Source organism: Dermochelys coriacea, chromosome 17 (genome assembly GCF_009764565.3).
Source record: "Dermochelys coriacea isolate rDerCor1 chromosome 17, rDerCor1.pri.v4, whole genome shotgun sequence".
Classification (NCBI taxonomy): domain Eukaryota; kingdom Metazoa; phylum Chordata; order Testudines; family Dermochelyidae; genus Dermochelys; species Dermochelys coriacea.
Window position 1 is genome coordinate 16,804,160 of NC_050084.1, and position 17,661 is coordinate 16,821,820.

The 17,661-nt window shown below is 44.6% G+C and overlaps 2 protein-coding genes across 2 annotated transcripts in view; one reads left to right on the forward strand and one right to left on the reverse strand.

Annotated features, from left to right (window-relative positions):
- Positions 1–237: 237 nt before the first annotated feature.
- On the reverse strand, positions 238–14,072 carry EIF4H (eukaryotic translation initiation factor 4H). The gene is made up of 7 exons (XM_038375817.2): positions 13,832–14,072; positions 6,764–6,948; positions 5,569–5,633; positions 5,370–5,469; positions 4,581–4,646; positions 1,971–2,132; positions 238–1,742 (listed from the first exon to the last, which is right to left on the reverse strand). Exons 1-7 carry the CDS (start codon positions 13,885–13,887, stop codon positions 1,606–1,608), a joined length of 771 nt encoding a protein of 256 aa, XP_038231745.1. The 5' UTR covers positions 13,888–14,072; the 3' UTR covers positions 238–1,605.
- A 2,770-nt stretch (positions 14,073–16,842) lies between these two features.
- Positions 16,843–17,661, forward strand: part of MYBBP1A (MYB binding protein 1a) — an 81,148-nt gene continuing 80,329 nt past the window's right edge. The window contains exon 1 of the mRNA XM_038376092.2: positions 16,843–17,376. Within this exon, the coding sequence (XP_038232020.2) occupies positions 16,852–17,376 (525 nt within the window). The 5' untranslated portion in view covers positions 16,843–16,851. The remainder of the gene's footprint in view (positions 17,377–17,661) is intronic.

The following is a 17,661-nucleotide window of genomic DNA, read 5'->3' on the forward strand; positions in this document are numbered from 1 at the left end:
TGATAGACAGAAGGAAGGAAAGAAGGATCGTTCTGTAAATTGCTGAGACTCTGATGTTAACAAGGCAACAGTAAGGAAAAAAATCCAGTACTATCAGTGAATTTGGTACTTCAAAACTCTTGGCCTCTTGCAGGTAACTGATAAGTTGGTTGCTTGATACCTGAAAATTCTCAGCAGTGGTGTCTGGGACCCAAGAGTTCTTTTCATGCACTGGATAAGTCTTCATTTAATATTTCTTAGAGTGTTACAGCTCAAAGTTTTTATAATACTGCAACTATTCAATAGGTCCTTCCCCACACTCTTCCATCAAAACTGGTAACAAAAGAATTCATATTCAAAGAGATGCAGCTATTACTTCCTATCTATCTGTTTGGAGATAAGCATTATCTGAATCTCTATGCAGTACGAAGCAGAATTTATGGAGTGAAATGAAAGTAAAGAATTTAAATCCTGTTCATTTTAGAGACTAATCTGTCAGCTCTACACCAATGGGCAAAGATATATAGGGGCTGAAGGCAAAAAGAGTGGCAAATTATACACTCCTTAAACAAAACAAAAATAAAAAAAAGTCAACTTTATTTGTAGAAACTTCATTTAAAAGTTTACCAACCATGTAAAACAAAAAAATAGTGGGCAGCAAAAGCCAGCCAACAGTAATGTGCTAGAATAGGCACAGCTTTATAGCACCAATCTGCAAGTTCAAAAGAGTGTAGCATTTACCATTGGGGAGCTAAATGTAGATGGCATGTTGCAAAACCTAATGGCAGATGCATCTTCCCATCTAGCATGCCTATTGAAATGAGTGCTTTATTTGTTCACGTAGACCGACAGCCACAGTGGTTTGGTGAAATCAATTACAAGGTATAGTCAGCCCGGAGGATTTCCTTGTGCACTAGACACAGATATTTCAATGGAGATCTTTCTTCTCTTTTACTTCTGTTTAGAAGGGATATTTTTCCTAACTGTTAGAAAGGACAATCTAATTTGTTTTCTTAGTTATATGGAGCTCTACTGTTGTATATAGTAATCCTATTATTCATCATTGCATATGGTACCTAATTCTACATAGTCAGGGCTGTATAGCTTATGGATACTGTTCACCTTGCCAGGACTCTTCAGTTTACCTCTTTAGAGCCACAGCAATACAGAACAAAACATGCAGGTCAGAAAAGGAGCACTGAGGACGTCAAAAGAAAATGATACTGGATAATAATTAAGTCTAACCTGTGCTTCTAAAGTAAAACAAACCCAGAAAAGAGAAAGTGAAGCAGCACCTTAGTCTAGAGAAGATGCCACAATGGTGGAAGCAGCCACTGATTTACCTGCTAGAAACAGTGTGCTGCTCGGAAGGAAAAGCAGAGGAGGGAAAACTTAGCACAAAGCAGGCACTAGATACAGCAAAGCCAAGAACGTACTAAAAACCACTTGTTAACAGCTGACATGCATTCACAAGCTCTGTGTTTTGGGTTTCAAAGAAGACAAGCGTCAGATGGCAGGAATGGTAACTGCAGGGTAGATGTTCCAGCAGAGCTAGTCACTCTGTGCTGTCTTGCTTATTCTCCTGCCCGCCCCAGCCCCTCCACTCCCATTCCCTCAGCCCCAAGCTCATTCTTGCTCTTTTGCTGTTTCCTCTCGGGGCTTGGCTCCACCGAAGATAGCAGAGTTAGGGTTGGCTACTTGATTGAGGGGAGTAGCAACTGTTCGAGGTTTGAGCTGAAGTCGGGGCCGCTGTGCTCTTTCCTCTGGAAAGAGAATATTTAAAGATGTTAAAGAGGGACGAAATGCTGAAGAACAATTTTGAAATGCTCAGTTATATTATTATATGCATCACTTTTGCAGAGCTATACAGTTTACTTCTGGGACAAGAATAAAAATATTGCCTGTTTAGGGTGCTAGCTTTAAATTTGGAGCGCAGGCTTTAAGGTTAGTTTTACTGCAGGTACTTAGTACAAAATATACAAGTTTTCCACCTTCTGTTGGCTCTCTGAAGTCCATGGAAGTCCCACGAAGGGGAGGTCCATCTCTAAAGCGACCAGTCCCACCACCCCCCATTGGGGGGGCGCCTGTTCGACGATCTCCACCAGGACGAGTTCCTCTATCCCGGCCTCCCAAGAAATCATCATCTTTGAAGCCTGAAGAAGGAAGATGTTGAGTTTTGAGAGCACATTTTTGTCATACCTTCAAACTTAATGCATATCTGGATGACTTGATCGCTGTGTAACTATCACTGCAGTTAGAACAAATACTGCAATGTGATTTTATGTAAAAGACAATTCATCTTGTCATTGAGAATCAAAGATCACTTCACAGATCTGAAGGAAGCCAAAACTAGTTTTAGGAAAAAACTAAAACTTCCACTTGAACTGGTAACATTACCATGTGGTTGTCTTGACTCAGGGGCTATTTACCCACATAGATATATACACCATGCTCACCAAAACATCAGCCAAGCTTTGGGCATGAGTTCTTAACACCAAGTGAAAGTATTGTTAAAAATCAAAACCACTATGATCTGGGAAGAGGGCTGAACATTACACCACCGAGTAGATCTAACACAGGCTTTCTGTTTAGAAGCACTTTGACCTTGCTAGCGACAGAAGTGGAGGCAGCTTTTGCATGGAGTATGTACAAGCTGTGTACGAGGAAGAAAGGAATGAGGGAGCAGAGAAGCATATATTTAGTACTATGAAAGCAAAGCCAGACAACAGTAATCTACTGATAGTGTGAAACTGACTGCACGTCTTCAAAGACTAAAGTTCAAGAAACTAAATAATCAGCCTCTTCCTTGTGTAATACAAAAGCACTGGTGGAAAAACATCACTGGATCATTAAAGATGAGGTTTAGAGTACCTCCCTGTGATTTTTATATCAAAGAGAAGCAATCAGTAGAGAGAACCAGGAGAAGAGGAAATCACATCAGAAAAGGATTCTTGTACAACCACCACCTTTTGTGGTAGCAAATACTTCTGCCACCTTATCAGTGGAGTGTTCTCTCAGATTCATCAGGAATTAGAGTTTAGTATAACTCCCAATGCAGTGTTTCATAACTATCAGAATATCGAAGTTTATTTGGAAGCATATTAAGAGATCTTGCAGATGTTACCTGGGATTGAAAGCTATCTTGCCCCTATTATTAAATCTCTTTAATTAGAATGATAGGGTAGTCCCCTTCACCAGAGCAGAAATAGCAGTAAGGTTTAAGGAAGACAAGTTTCAGACCAGTGTAGTGTCCCAAGAGACAGATGTTCTGTAACAACTAATTACAGTGACAGCTATTTAATGACTTGTAAGTATTTGAGTACAGAAGGGTATCTGAAAGAGTATCATTTAAACTGTAATAAATTAACTGCATTATGAAATGCTTAGATTATCAGACTTGCTGTGCATTTCAGTCAGATCAGCTTATGCAAGTAGTGCAAGTTTTAAAAAGTAAACTGTACTTTCATGAATAGGCTACCTTCTGATTGCGTTGATTTTTATCAGTGAATGATCAGCTATTCAACATCTAACTGGCTGGAACAGATTCCATTTCTTTCAAAAGGAAATTATTAGTGAAAGGCACAAGACAGACTTGGATATCAGAACTCTAGCTAGAGTACACTGTATAAGCAGTGGCATTACAAGACTTTCCCACTTCCCCTCAATATCACGCTTCAGTTTCACCCTGGAGAAACTAATACTATTAGGAGCAGGTTGTGCAGTTTGCACGTCCATTCAATTCTAAGCAGGGACTGACAACTGTCCATTTTGCAACATAACGTCTCCCCACCAGAAAATGGATCCAACGCATTTCACAGAGGGCAATCAACTGGTATCAGGTGGTTATAAATGATGTCATCCAAGCAAGTAGGTGGGTTTTCTGGATGAAGAAAAGTTATCAACTTTTCAACACAAAAAATACATCCATTGTCACCTGCTATTTACAAGCTGTAATCTGAAGCTACTTGCAACTACATTACCACCACCCCCCAAAAAAAGATTAAACAAAAGTAGAAATTCTGGAAAACAATTTTTAATCTTTCAGACTTGACAATCTGTTGAAGCAAATCATGATTGTTCAATGTATTTGAAAGAAAAGATGAGAACATACTCCCACCTGTAGCAAAAAAAAGATCAACTTGTAAGTATCTTGTGAAAGTTAAATGCATCATATTCTGCACAGGAAGTACCTACTTTGGCTCCTATTCAGACATGTACTCTGCTGATGAGTTTGTTTTTGTCAAAGATTACGGGGGAATCCTCCAACTGTTATCAATCATCAGTATTTTAAAGGAAGCATCTACTTTGCAGATTCACACTCAACCACAGGCATCATTTTATCATCTTTTCCAGAACTAATGTTTACTCCATGCACCCTGCGAGCTTCCCTGTCCTTGCTATTGTCAAAGACAATGGAAACCTTCCATCTGGAAAGTTCTGCTATAACTCACCTCAGATGCCTAAGTGAGACTGGTTTACAAATATTATTTCAATAAATTTGATACCTAATCACTAGTTACAGGACCCTGTAGTAGGCATGTCAATTAATAGGCAGCATAAGAAATGCAGGAGTTTGTCTGTAAGAGTATAAATACTGATACCAGAACTGAAGTCATCTCTAGGTTCCCATCCACCTCCTCTTGACTCTCGAGGACCTCCTCCCATTCCTAGAAAGAAAACCATGTCACAATTGTGGTCAGCTCTAAAACTATGCAAAAGAATGATTAATGGGAAAAAAAAAAAAATCTGAATTCTAGTCCGTAAACTGCCAAATTAATCTGGTGCAAAACCCTTGTACAGTTTAATAAAGTCACAATGCTGCCTACTCCCATTAGATATACACAAAAACAGTTTCCAAAGTGAGAGCTTTCCAAGTGAACTAAGGAAGGGCTGATGACAAAGCCTCTCTAATGCAAAATCAACCAGGTAGAAATATTTAAAATACCCTCCCTTAGAAATCCAGCTCAGAGAAGCTGTGGTGAAGGAAGTCAGAACTCAAGTTTATCATAGGATGTTTGATGAATGTCATATTAAGCCTATAGCTTCTCATACTGACTTAACCTGCTCATCTATGCTTTCTCATGGGATAAAAGACGACCAGACTGCTGGACTAATGATTGTCGTTTCACTTCCTGGGCCAGGAGTGACAATGCATCCAGCTCTCGAGGAAGCATGGAGTTTATTTACTCCTCTAGACAGCTTAGGAGCAGCAATGACTGGGCTAAACGGAAGTATTCATCTTTTCTACTTTACATTAAATCTGAGTGGAAAATTTATCCATATGCCTGCTTTTCAGATGTCAGGTAGTTTTCACCCTACATGGTCATTATACAGCTATAATAAAAACCTGAACACATTTTAAAACTGCCATCCAAGTAAGAGAAAGTCACCTCTGTCATCAGGCCCGGCACCTTTTCTGAAGCCAAAGCCACCTTTGTCTTGTTTTCTGCCTTCGGCTATGTCCACTCGGAGTGGTCGGTCATTCAAGAGCTATTGAAAAGAAGAGGGGAAAGTCCTCTAAGAATTTGCCAAACTGGATTGTCAAAGAACTCTAACATTCTGCTTGTCTTTACATTTAGGAACACTTACTGCACCATCGAATGTCAAGGCTTCCTTAAGTGATTCCACCTCATCAAATTCTACGTAACAAAATCCTGTAAGAAAAATTAGAAATAAAAGCTTCAACAGTGGGAACACACATCAATACTTAGAAAGGTGAGGAGCAGGGATAAGAAGAGCAATTCTGCTGTATATAACTAATAGATGGCATGCACATGTCAGACTACTTGCTTTTAATTTTGCAGGTTCTCATGATAGATTAAGTTTAATATTTCTCAGATTTTACAGTTAAGTAGACAGTTTTCAAGCAGATCAATGAGTGAATGATTAGTTGTTCCCAAATTTCCTAAGATTAACTGCAGCATCTGTTGGGATGAAATCCTGATTTTAAATGCCAAAGTAACACTATTACCCAATTCATTTTAACATCACCTTAACACTACCATTCTGCTTGCCATTCTGTTTTTTGAAATCCTCTCCCTCCTGACGTTACAAACTCTCTTCCTGCTCCAAACATCATTAGATTATATACAGGCTACCCACTCTGGCAGCTGTTGAGGGAGAAAGATGCCAATAGCTTAGTGGTGAAACAGGGGTGCCAGAATTTTTTTTTTTTTTTAAAAAGCTAGTTGTCCTCATGAAATGCAACCCCCTTCTGCAGTTTATCCTTTTCCTGTAGGAACTAGAATTGAAACCCATGCAAGCTTCCCTAGGAGCTAGAAACTGAGAGTTGATCTAAGGACTGAGGATCAGTAGAATTTGTCTAGGTTTCATGGTATTTAAATATTGCAGAAGTCTCCGTTCTGTTCTCAGAAGACTGTCAGTTGCACAAATTATTAAAAATCTGCATGGTCTGAAAAAGCTTGCAAGGGAAATCCATGAGAATAATCCAAGCTCCAAAGTCCCTTGTGTTGGGCAGCAGAAATATTTACTCTTCTGGACCATATCACCTCAGTTTTCTGCAAATGAAGTTCCTGTCTCTCTCTGTTATCCATTTGAGAGAGGTTGTGTTCATTTGATTCATATTCACGTCAGATGCCAATAGGTCCACAGAAAGCCATAAGCATGCATGAGAAGATTCATTCAAATTTGTCAGATTTACTTTAAAAATACGGATTAGAACCCTCAAAGATAAAACATCTGTGCAAACCTAATGAGTCTCACCACCCTTTACTAACCATCTGTAGCTATGTAAAGAAAAAAAAAAAATCACACAGGTGCCCACCTTTAAATTTGTCTGTTTCTTTGTCTCTGACTAGTCGTACACTCCTTACACTGAGATCCTTAAAGATTGCATCTATGTCTCCTTGAACAGTGTTGAAGGGTAGATTTCCCACATATGCTGTGAAAGGGGGTTCTGTTGGCAGATCTTTCTGTTTACGAGAACCAGGGCCAGCACCACCACGAGACCTAATGAGAAACACAGAATTACGACTGACACTTAGACAACTTCCAGGGTGGTTAAGCAGTAGAAGTTACATTCTAATTGTTATTTGACTTGTAGTTTTTTGTCATTGAGATGATCCCAGCTCTTAAAAAATTAATTCCTTTCTAATTCTTTCAAAAGGTTAGGTAATATTAAACATGAATTTCCCAAGAGACATGAAAAGTCATCACTTTAATGTAAGAAACACTGGTTAGCTCAAATACGTTAAAGTCAAACCAATAATAGCCATGGGGAATGAAATCTACCCCAAGAACTATAGTGCAAGCTTATGGACACTGCCCACCAGTACACTTCAAAACTGAGCAGAAGGGAGGGAACACTTTTAGGGGGTATGGGGCTATATTCCCTGCAAGCTGCATGGCTGTGCAGCAGGCTCTCAAGGGCTGCGCAGGCCGGCCGGGAGAGGCGCCCCTCCCTCAGCCTGCCCCAGGCCCACTGGAGCTGCCGCAGCTGGGGCAAGGCATCTCTCACCCATCCCTGAGCTGCTGCAGCAAGAGGGGAGCTGTGGGGATGGGGAGGAGGGGAAGTCCTCTCTCCCAACCGCAGCCCTGTGCAGACTGCACCCCAAACCCCTCATCCCCAGCCCCATCACATAGCCTGAACACCCGATCCCAACCCTCTGCTCAAGCCCTGATCCCCCTCCTGCACCCCGAACTCCTCATCCTCAGCCCCACCCCAGTGCCCGTACCCCCAGCCGGAGCCCTCATCCCCCAACCCTCTGCCCTAGCCCTGAGCTCCCTCCTGCACCCCAATCCCCTCATCCCTAGCCCCACCCCATAGCTCTCACCCTCCGCACCCCAACCTTCTGCCCCAGCCCATAGCCCCCCTCCCACACGCCAAACCCCTTGGCCCCACCTCCACCACATGAATTTTGTTATGTGCACCAATGTGTCACACATCACCTCCATATTGGTACACATAAAATTCATTCTGCACATGGATATAAAAAAATAGAGGGAATACTGGTGAGGGGAAGTCTATCTGACTTCCATAGAGAACGCCCAAAGGGTTCAGATTAGTGCTTACTGGGGTGGATATCTTTGACACTTACACCTTCATTTTAGCATCTTTAAGTTTTTGCAGTATGGTCTTGGTTTTGTTTTTTAAACTGTTTAAGGTTATTTTTCAAAGGTCAGAACAAGCACCTGCTGCTGTCAAAGAAAATTAAATACTCAAAAGAATACGCAGTAATCAAGGAAAATCAAGCAATGACCGAAAACTGAGGGGAAACACAGCATCTTTGATTATAGCAGTTTGCCCCTGTACTGTCGAATACAAGAATTACAGGAGCCATGGTTATGTTTTGAATATAGAGTGTAGTTAAAAGCTTAATTCAGAGTGAGATTTTTCAAAGGCACCTAACTCCCTTAGGCACTCAAAGTTAACAGATTTGGGTACTCAGCTCCCTTATGCTCCTTTGAAAATCCCAACCTTAGACCAATATATCAACTCAACTACCCCTTACCTATCATTTCTAGGCTACCGAAATTTTGACTGTTAATTCCAATATGTTACTAGATTAAGCTGTACCAGTGTGAGATCCCACTTTGCAGTGGTGAAGCTCATCTACATTGGGGGTTGCACTGTGTGCAGTTACACCAGTCTGAATTTCCTTAAGGTAGACAGGACTGGAGATTGGAGAAACATCCATTCAAACTACCTGTAAGACAACAATTTTAATATCAGGTTCTTAGAAAACCAACTTTCCTCCAAAGCTGTTTAGAACTTGGCTCTACTAAACTTTTTGTCAAGTCAACTGCATTTCACTGTCCAGAGGCTATAAAGACATAAAACAGCCACCTAATATTACAAGTTTACTCTGCAACCGCCCAATAAACTCACCGAGATCATAAATAGGGGTCATTTCAGGCTGCAGCATGATGGCCTAACAGTGACCTAATGTCAAAATTGTTATTTTCTAGGCAGTATTAAGACAACACTTCTTGCAGGGGAAAGCTACAGGTGAAGGAGAAAATCAATAGCACAGAGATTGCTCAAAACTTTTCTCTCTAGTGATGTGTACCAGAAAGCAGTGTACAGGCTACAAATTGATCGGTTTTACTGTACGAGTAAAGGTACGCCAAACCATATTGGCCATTCTCATGTTTGCAGCTAATAGAATGAATGTGGGAAAGAGGGGAAGGCAGAGGGAATAAGCAAAGAATACTACATTTTCCAAATGGTGTTCTCAATTTACTGGCATTCAAGATTTCCAACTGCATTTGGAATTTCAATATTGTTTACTATACCATTCCTGAAACAGGAACACAGTTTAAATGAAAGTATAAACAGGTTCTGTTCCAGCAGTGTTTTCTACCTCCACATCAAGTTACTGGATTCTTTCGAACGCTGTCCTTTGCCCAGATGTCTGCTGCTACATGTGTAGTCTGCTTGTCAAACTGGCACTGGCTTCCAGTTGCCAAGTCACCGTCAAGTTCTCCCTTGAGTTCATCTCTATAAATAAAAATGTTTGCACACTGCTGCCCACCTATTTAAAGTTGGTAGTAATAGAGCTTACATTTGTTCAAAAACTGCACGCTTGTATTTGAAGTTTCACCATGTATGTTCTATTTGCCACCTCACTGACCTATTTCACCCTATACAAGTGAACTATGCAAATGAACTGAGGTAGGCTACAAAAGAAAGGAGTGATTTACTTCCAACACTTACAATTGGCAATACCATTAAAACATGGTGTCCTTCACAGGAATTCGTAACAACCTGCTTCCACTGGACCGGTGGTCTCCGACCTTTTTACGCACAAGATCACTTTTTAAATTTACTATCAACCCAGGATCTACCCTGCCCCTTCCCCATGGCCCAGCCCCTTCCCCAAGGCCCAGTTCTGATCACTGCAGTCCCCCACCCTCCCTCTGTCACTCGCTCTCCCCCACCCTCACTCACTTTCACTGGGCTAGGATGGGAGGATGGCGTGCGGGATGGGGTGCAGGCTCTCGACTGGGGCTGAGGGGTTCCGAGTGTGGGAGGGAGCTCTGGGCTGAGCCTGGGGCAGGCGGTTGGGGTGCAGGAGGGGCTAGGGGTGCAAACTCTGGACTGCAGAAGAGTGCTGAGGTATAAGAGGGTGAGGGGTGCAGGCTCTGGGAGGAAGTTCGGGTGCAGGAGGCGGCTCCAGGCTGGGGTAGGGGATTGGGGTGCAGGAGGGGACACGGGGTGCAGGCTCCGTCTAGGAGGCACTTACCACAGGCGGCTCCCGGTCGGTGGCGCAGTGGAGCTAATGCAGGCTCCCTGCCTGCCCTGGCCCCACGCCGCTCCCAGAAGCGGCTGGCATGTCTCTGCAGCCCATGGGAGCTGCGGAGTCGGCAATGGGTGTGTGTGGCAGTGCCAGGGGCTGCAGAGATATGCCAGCCGCTTCCGGGAGTGGCATGCAGCCAGATCATGCAGGCAGCCTGCTTTAGCCCCGCTGCGCCACCGGACCTTTAGCGGCCAGAGATTGCGATCAACTGGCAGAGGCTCCAGGATCAACCAGTTGTTCGCGATCAACCAGTTCGTGACCACTGCACTAGGCTGTAGAGACTGCCAACTTGCCATGATGCGACATGACACAGTTTATTTATCTGTATTGCAGTCGTCACTTCCAAGTGACGGACCAAAGTGCCATTGTTCTAGGCTGTGAAGTAAAAAACATCCTGCTCCAGAACAATTTACAATCTAAGTATAAGACAAGAAATTGTAGATGGATGCAACTGAAATGGGACAGAACACAGAGACAGTAAAACAATACTTGTCACCAGAAAAGGCAGTGGTCTCAGAATACCAGCTGCCTACCTGTACTGATGAAAGTAAAATGTCAGAAGGATTTGCCTTATATGAGAGAATTTTACCATCTAATAATCTGTACTTTAGAATCAGGTTTCAGATCTCTATTTGATATTAGGTGAACAATGCTTTCCCTCTAAGCCAGTGATTCTCATACCTATTTGATCGCATCCCTCCTTCAAGTCTGTAATAGTTTATGCCCTCACCCTGCCACACAAGTACATATATTGATAAAAAAAATCAACATGCAATTCTCACTAAATATTAAAAACAGTAAGGCATTGATTCAAACAGAGCCTGCCCAGAATACCTTCTGCACCCGCCCCCCAGGTTGAGAAACTCTGCCCTAGGTCAACCACATATGATTTTGGATCTACCTTATCAATACAGTAGCTATTATGTTTCAACTGATAATTCTGAAAAGTTTCTACAACAATTTTATATATGCTATTTTATAAAATGGGTAGAATAACGGAAAAGATCATTTCTGAATTTAAGAAACAGGCCTTAAACTCAAATTGCACAGAATAAGATTTAACTTCATTTCCATTAATCCTTTGTTTCTATTAAAACAAAAACCTAAGGAAGACAGGAGTAAGGAGTACAGTGACCTAGTATGTTCATGCTCATCGTATTCATGTCGTCAAAGCCTTATGAGTCAGCAGTGACTAAACAGTCATTTTCATTGGGAAACTAGTAAAAGCTCTCAATTAGGCACAATTAAAGAGATGATGCAATGTTTTAAAGTAGCACAACCATTAACAAAATTTTACTAAATTGAGAGTTCAGTGTTTCAGGCACAAGAACAAGACTGTATTAAAGAAAAAGTAATGTATTCCCTCAACCAAAGATTTATTTACTGATCATCCAGGTATGTGTTTATATTCCAGCTTCATGCGAAAAAATGTCTAAGCAGACTAAGCTGTCCTTTGCTTAAGAGATACAGACCGTCCCTTCGTTTGTTAAATTTAATCTAGATTTTCATTTTTTAGGAAAGAAACTTGTCCTGTCTCTAGAGAGCCACAGGAGTGCATGGCCCTTGGTTTATACTAACATAGCCTGTGAATTCCTCTTGTATGTATCATATGACTCCTTCCCTCCAATTTTGTGCTTATCTGATTAATATACTTACCATATTTCAGCCATCTGAACACTATTTGAAACATCTGAGAAAGATGAACATTCAAGTTGTTTTAACTTCATTTTCATTTCATGAGTTTTCTACAGAACCTTCGGATATTTAACAAGGTTATATCATTAACTGGTAGTGGCAAGATTTGATAAAATAAAACTCAGAATTTGTTGCAAGTCATTGTCAAATAAGCTTCTAACCTAACATGGGCTAAAAAGTATTGCAATTGTACTGGAATTGAAAATAAGATGATGCTGTATACATCCTTCAAGAGATTTTTGGTGTAGAAACACAAGAACACTTGTTCATTCAGGCACAATGTTTAGCTTGCTTAATTTACAAACCTAGACATTCTCTTAAATACTTATAAATAATAGATGCAAGGTTTTGTTTTGACTTTCTGTTTCTATTACTACACTATGCATTGCTTATTATTCAGACAACGTGCTAGGACACAGGAACCAGAAACAAACTAATCAGCCAATTTTCACTGTGGACCCTGACAGAAGGACACGAACACCACAGGTGTAGTGGAGAGTAAATCTGACATTTTAAAGTGTTTTATTACATGGTATTATATTTTATCAATTAAGATTAGTTTTACAAAATAAGATCGGAATGCCCCTTTTATACACACCTGTGGCCCAACCTAAGCGAGATACGTTGTAATTAAAAGTTTCAAAGTAGCAGCCGTGTTGGTCTGTATTCGCAAAAAGAAAAGGAGTACTTGTGGCACCTTAGAGACTAACAAATTTATTAAAAAGAAAAGGAGTACTTGTGGCACCTTAGAGACTAACAAATTTATTAGAGCATAAGCTTTCGTGAGCTACAGCTCACTTCATCGGATGCATTAGCTCACGAAAGCTTATGCTCTAATAAATTTGTTAGTCTCTAAGGTGCCACAAGTACTCCTTTTCTTTTTGCGAATACAGACTAACACGGCTGCTACTCTGAAACCTGTAACAAATTTATTAGAGCATTTTAAGCTTTCGTGAGCTACAGCTCACTTCATCGGATGCATCTGATGAAGTGAGCTGTAGCTCACGAAAGCTTATGCTCTAATAAATTTGTTAGTCTCTAAGGTGCCACAAGTACTCCTTTTCTTGTTGTAATTAAACCATCTGACCTGAATAACCTGCATAACAGGGGAACGCCACCTGCTTCCTCCTGCAGTATGCAGTAGTAGACTGTGCTGTTATCCTAAAGGCAACAGAGCCACTTTATTTCAGACGAACTGAAAGAACCCGTTACCCCTCGGAAGGGCTTGGAGAAGATGCAGAGTCAGAGCACAAGGGAGTAAGGCAGCCCCTCGAGACAGGTTTACCACGAATGTCACCCTGCAGTCCCAACGCTTTGAGTGACGCAACCCCCCCCCCCCGCCCCGGGCTCGCAGACTCAGGAATCGACTCCCGAGCCCTGAAGCCCCGAAATCTCAGCAGGCAACACGTGACCCGCGCGCGTCCCCCCGCCCCTCCCGTGCCCCGCGGCCAGGCCGCGAAGCCGCCCCATTCTCTCCCAGCCGCAGGCAGCGCGACGCTCCTCCCCCAGTCCCGACTCCGGCCCCCCAGGACCCTCCTTCCCGGCCCGTCTGAGGCGCAGCCCTCCAGGCGCTCGTCCCCAGCGCTGCGTCCCCGGCCTGGCGTCGCCCCCCGCGCTCCGCCTTCCCGCTCTTCCCGGGCCCGACTAGCGGGTCCCCCCCGCAACTCGCTGCGCCCGGGGCCTCCTTCCGGCCAGCCCCCAACGCTGCCCGCCCGGCGGTTTCGCCCCCCAGCCAGGGCCAGTCCCGGCCCCAGCGCTTCCCCTCAGCCCCGGCGGGGTCCAACATTTCCCCATCCCGGCCCCGAGGCAGGGAAGCGCCGCCCCTTTCCCCGCGCGCCCCGGGAAGGCCCCGGCAACCCCCCGCCAGCGGGGCCCGGCCTCCGGCCCCCCGCGCTCACCGGCCTCCGCCGAAGCTGCTGTAGGCCCGGTCGTCATAAGCATCAAAATCCGCCATCGCCGCCTCAGCCTCCTCCCCGTGCGAGCGTGACAGGGCCGCGCCCGTAGGCCCCCGCGCCGCTTATATAGGGGGCCCGGCCGGGGCTGCCCGCGGCGCTGCCTGCGCCAAATCCCCCCCTCTGCGGCAGCTGCCGCTGTGCTGCCTGTCTAAAAAGTAACCCCCCCACCCACATCCCCAAGGCACATGGGGCTGCTGCCCCTCCCCCCGCCTGTGCTAGCACCACAGGGACCAACGCAGCCACCCCTCCCCCAACTTGTGGCAGCACCACAGGGGCTAGTGTGTTGCCTCCCCCAATTCCCAGGCTGCGTGCCCTATAGGGGTCAATGCAGCCGCTGCTGCTAACTCCGCATGCCTGTGTATGGGCCATGGGGTGCTCGCCCCCAGGCCTCCAGCTTGTATGTGGACCATGAGAGGTTGTTACTGCCTTTGTCATCACACCCTGTGCCAGCATTGTCAGGGCTCGGGCTGTTATAGGGTGACCAGATGTCCCGATTCTATAGGAACAACGAGGAGTCCGGTGAGGCCTTAAAGACTAACAGCTTTATTTGGGCATAACCTTTTGTGGGTAAAAAATCCACTTCTTAAGATGCAGATGTCTGGATACAGACTAACACAGCTACCCCTCTGATACGATTTTATATGGACAGACAGTCCCGATATTCGGGGCTTTTTCTTATATAGGTACCTATTATCCCCCACTTCTTGTCCTGATTTTTCACACTTGCTATCCAATAACCCTAGGCTGTTATCACAAGTATGTCCTTGTAGAAACCAATAATGTGTAATTCATAGCAAGCACATTGGTGTACTTTGTTAGAAAGAAAGAAAAGGAGTACTTGTGGCACCTTAGAGACTACCAAATTTATTTGAGCATCAGCTTCCGTGAGCTACAGCTCACTTCATCGGATCGAATGCATCCGATGAAGTGAGCTGTAGCTCACGAAAGCTGATGCTCAAATAAATTTGTTAGTCTCTAAGGTGCCACAAGTACTCCTTTTCTTTTTTGCGAATACAGACTTGAACAGTGCTTCCAACACAAACACTGCAGCACCGTATTATATACGGGAACTAGAAAATGGAATGGCCTTTAAAAAGACCCTGACCACTGTCCATTTTCACCATCCAACCTGAGTGGAATGTAGAGGTAAACAACATAACTTGTGAAAAGCCTTATATGTTACAAACACTTTCACTTTTAATGATCTAAGATATCAAGAACACAAAGGATATTTGGTTTAAAATAACAAGATTTTTAATCTGTTTTAAAATAATATATGAATCTATCAGGATGCCTTTAAGTTGACAACAGATTGCCTAGCTATCACTAATGGCATAATAAAAAGTACAGTTATTTCACATTCCAGATACTGTCCTGTTTTCTCTATATACTTGTAACAGATAGGATATGAGAAGAGATTTTAAAAGGAAAAACTACACCACACATTTATTGGACAGTTCTTCCTGATAAATAGCATCTTGAGTGGGAACCTATCCTGGTTCTTTGTGGTACCGTTGAGAGGGAAGATAACGGATTCTCGCTGAGAAACTTCTAATATCTTTAAAGGTATATCCTTTGCAATATTTATTTGTTTTCTTTTATTGAGCTGCTCTTTGGGTTTTTATTATTGAACTACAAGACTTATTGATTTTTTCCACAGTCTGATTGATTGTATCAGTATGGCTAATGTCTGACCCAGACAAAAACAGGCTGTCATATTTCAAAAGCATTTAAGAGGCAAGCTTTCTCAGCATCCATATCCACACAGCAGCCAGTTTTAGCGAATCTCATGTCAAAATTTAGGTCAGGAGAGATGGTTCCTGTTCATAGAGTCTGAGTCAGCTGCCAATAGGAAGATCCTACTTTGTGTGTGTATGTGTGTTTCAGACTTCGACTCTGGTCGCTCTGTGGAGTTTTGTGAAATGGAGATCATGTGATTCTAGAAAATTTAAGCAATACATGTTAAAAAGAAATGAGTTGATATCACATAACTGGTTCTTGATTTCCAGTTCTCTGCTGTGAGTTTTTTGGCCCATCTGCCTGTGTGAGGCCTATCTCAAGCTATGAGAGTTGGTCTTAAGTTTTACAAGGTCCTATCCAACTTTTCTGCCAAGGGGACCCTTTCCTAGATCTCTCACCATAGCCTGCGAGTTCCTATCCCTGCCTATAACTAGTAATAACAATGCTTAGCACATTACATAGAGCTTTTCATCTTCAAAGCTGTGTACAAACATTATAATCACTTGAGATTGGGCAAATCACTCAGCCTAAAAGTTATGGGGGATATGGCAATATGGGTGGGGGATTATGAATACTGAAGGACACAAAGGCCCATGGGGAAGAGGGACAAGATAGTCACCTGATTGGGTGCACACTGACAGCACAGGTTACCCCAAAGTGCAGCACCTCCCCAAGTGGGGAGCCATGAGCATTTGCCCTTTCTTGAAGTCTAGATTCTGCATGTGTAAGACAATTTAAATGAAGGGAATGGGGGTGGGGTGTGCTAAGTCAATAATCAGTGAGATTTTAAACATTTTCTACTGAAGAGCCCACAGCAAAACCCTTCATTTCCAAGAGGGAGAGACTTTAAAGGACTCCTTAAAATACGGTTTCAGAGTAGCCGTCGCGTTAGTCTGTATCCACAAAAAGGAGTCCATGTGGCACCGTAGAGACTAACACATTTATTTGAGCCTACGCTTTCGTGAGCCTCCGACGAAGCGAGCTGTAGCTCACGAAAGCCTGTGCTCAAATAAATGTGTTAGTCTCTACGGTGCCACAGGTCCGCCTTTCCTTAAAATACGATACCTGCCAATATTTGAAAGCTATAAATGGGCACTTCGTGAGGTGGTCGCTCAGTTTAAGTACATGAGGCTAGAGATTTTTGGATGGACCCCGTGGGAAAATAATAAGTATGGGGGTTAACCCCGCCCCAGAGACTCCACTATTTTCTGCCAGGCTTGGCCATGCAAGGTGCCGAGTGCCCGCTGCGGGGGCCAGGCCGGACCGTGGGGGCTGGGGGACCAGCTGGCCCATGTGAAGTGACTTCCCAGAGAGGTGGCTGTGGCTCGCTACTCAGGAGTACGATGGAAGCAGGTCTGGCGAAAGCAGCCCCGCTGCCGGGACCCCGCTGCCGGGGCCTCTCCGCTCTTGCGGCTAGAGACCTGAAGTCCGGCCGGGGAAGCTCAAGGTCTCCGCCCGAGGTCCCAGGCCGGGGCACGGGCCGCGCGCTCCCGCGGCGGCTGGGGCGCACCCGGAAGGGGCTGGCCCCGGGAGCCCACGTGGAGCGGCCGCGTGCTCCGAGCCGAGCCCGCCGCGGTCGCCTTATGGAGGCGGCTCCAGCCCCGGCCCTCCCCGGCTCCGGCCCGCGGGGGGCCCTGCAGCAGAACCGGCAGTTCCTGGACTTTTTCTGGGACGTCGCCAAGCCCCAGCAGGCGGTTCGCCTGGCGGCCACCGAGAGCCTGCTGCGGTACCTGCGGGCCCGCCGGCAGGTCAGAGCGACGGAGCCTGGGCTGGGGCCGCCGGGGGGAGCCCAGTTGTAGGCGGGAGCGGAGGTCCCGGGGTGTGGGGAGGAAGGGAGGTGGGTGCAGGGTCCCGGAGGGGGGGGGGGGCGGGGAGCGAAGGGAATCGGGCTCTGCGGCGGCGGGGGGGGGGAGAGTCCAGGTTCCCAAATGGTTGGGGGGAGAATTGGGCCCAGAGAGATGGGAAGGGAATCGGGCCCAGCGTCCCAGGGGGCTGGTTGGGTTCAGCAGAGGGTGGAAGGGTTAAGGCAATTG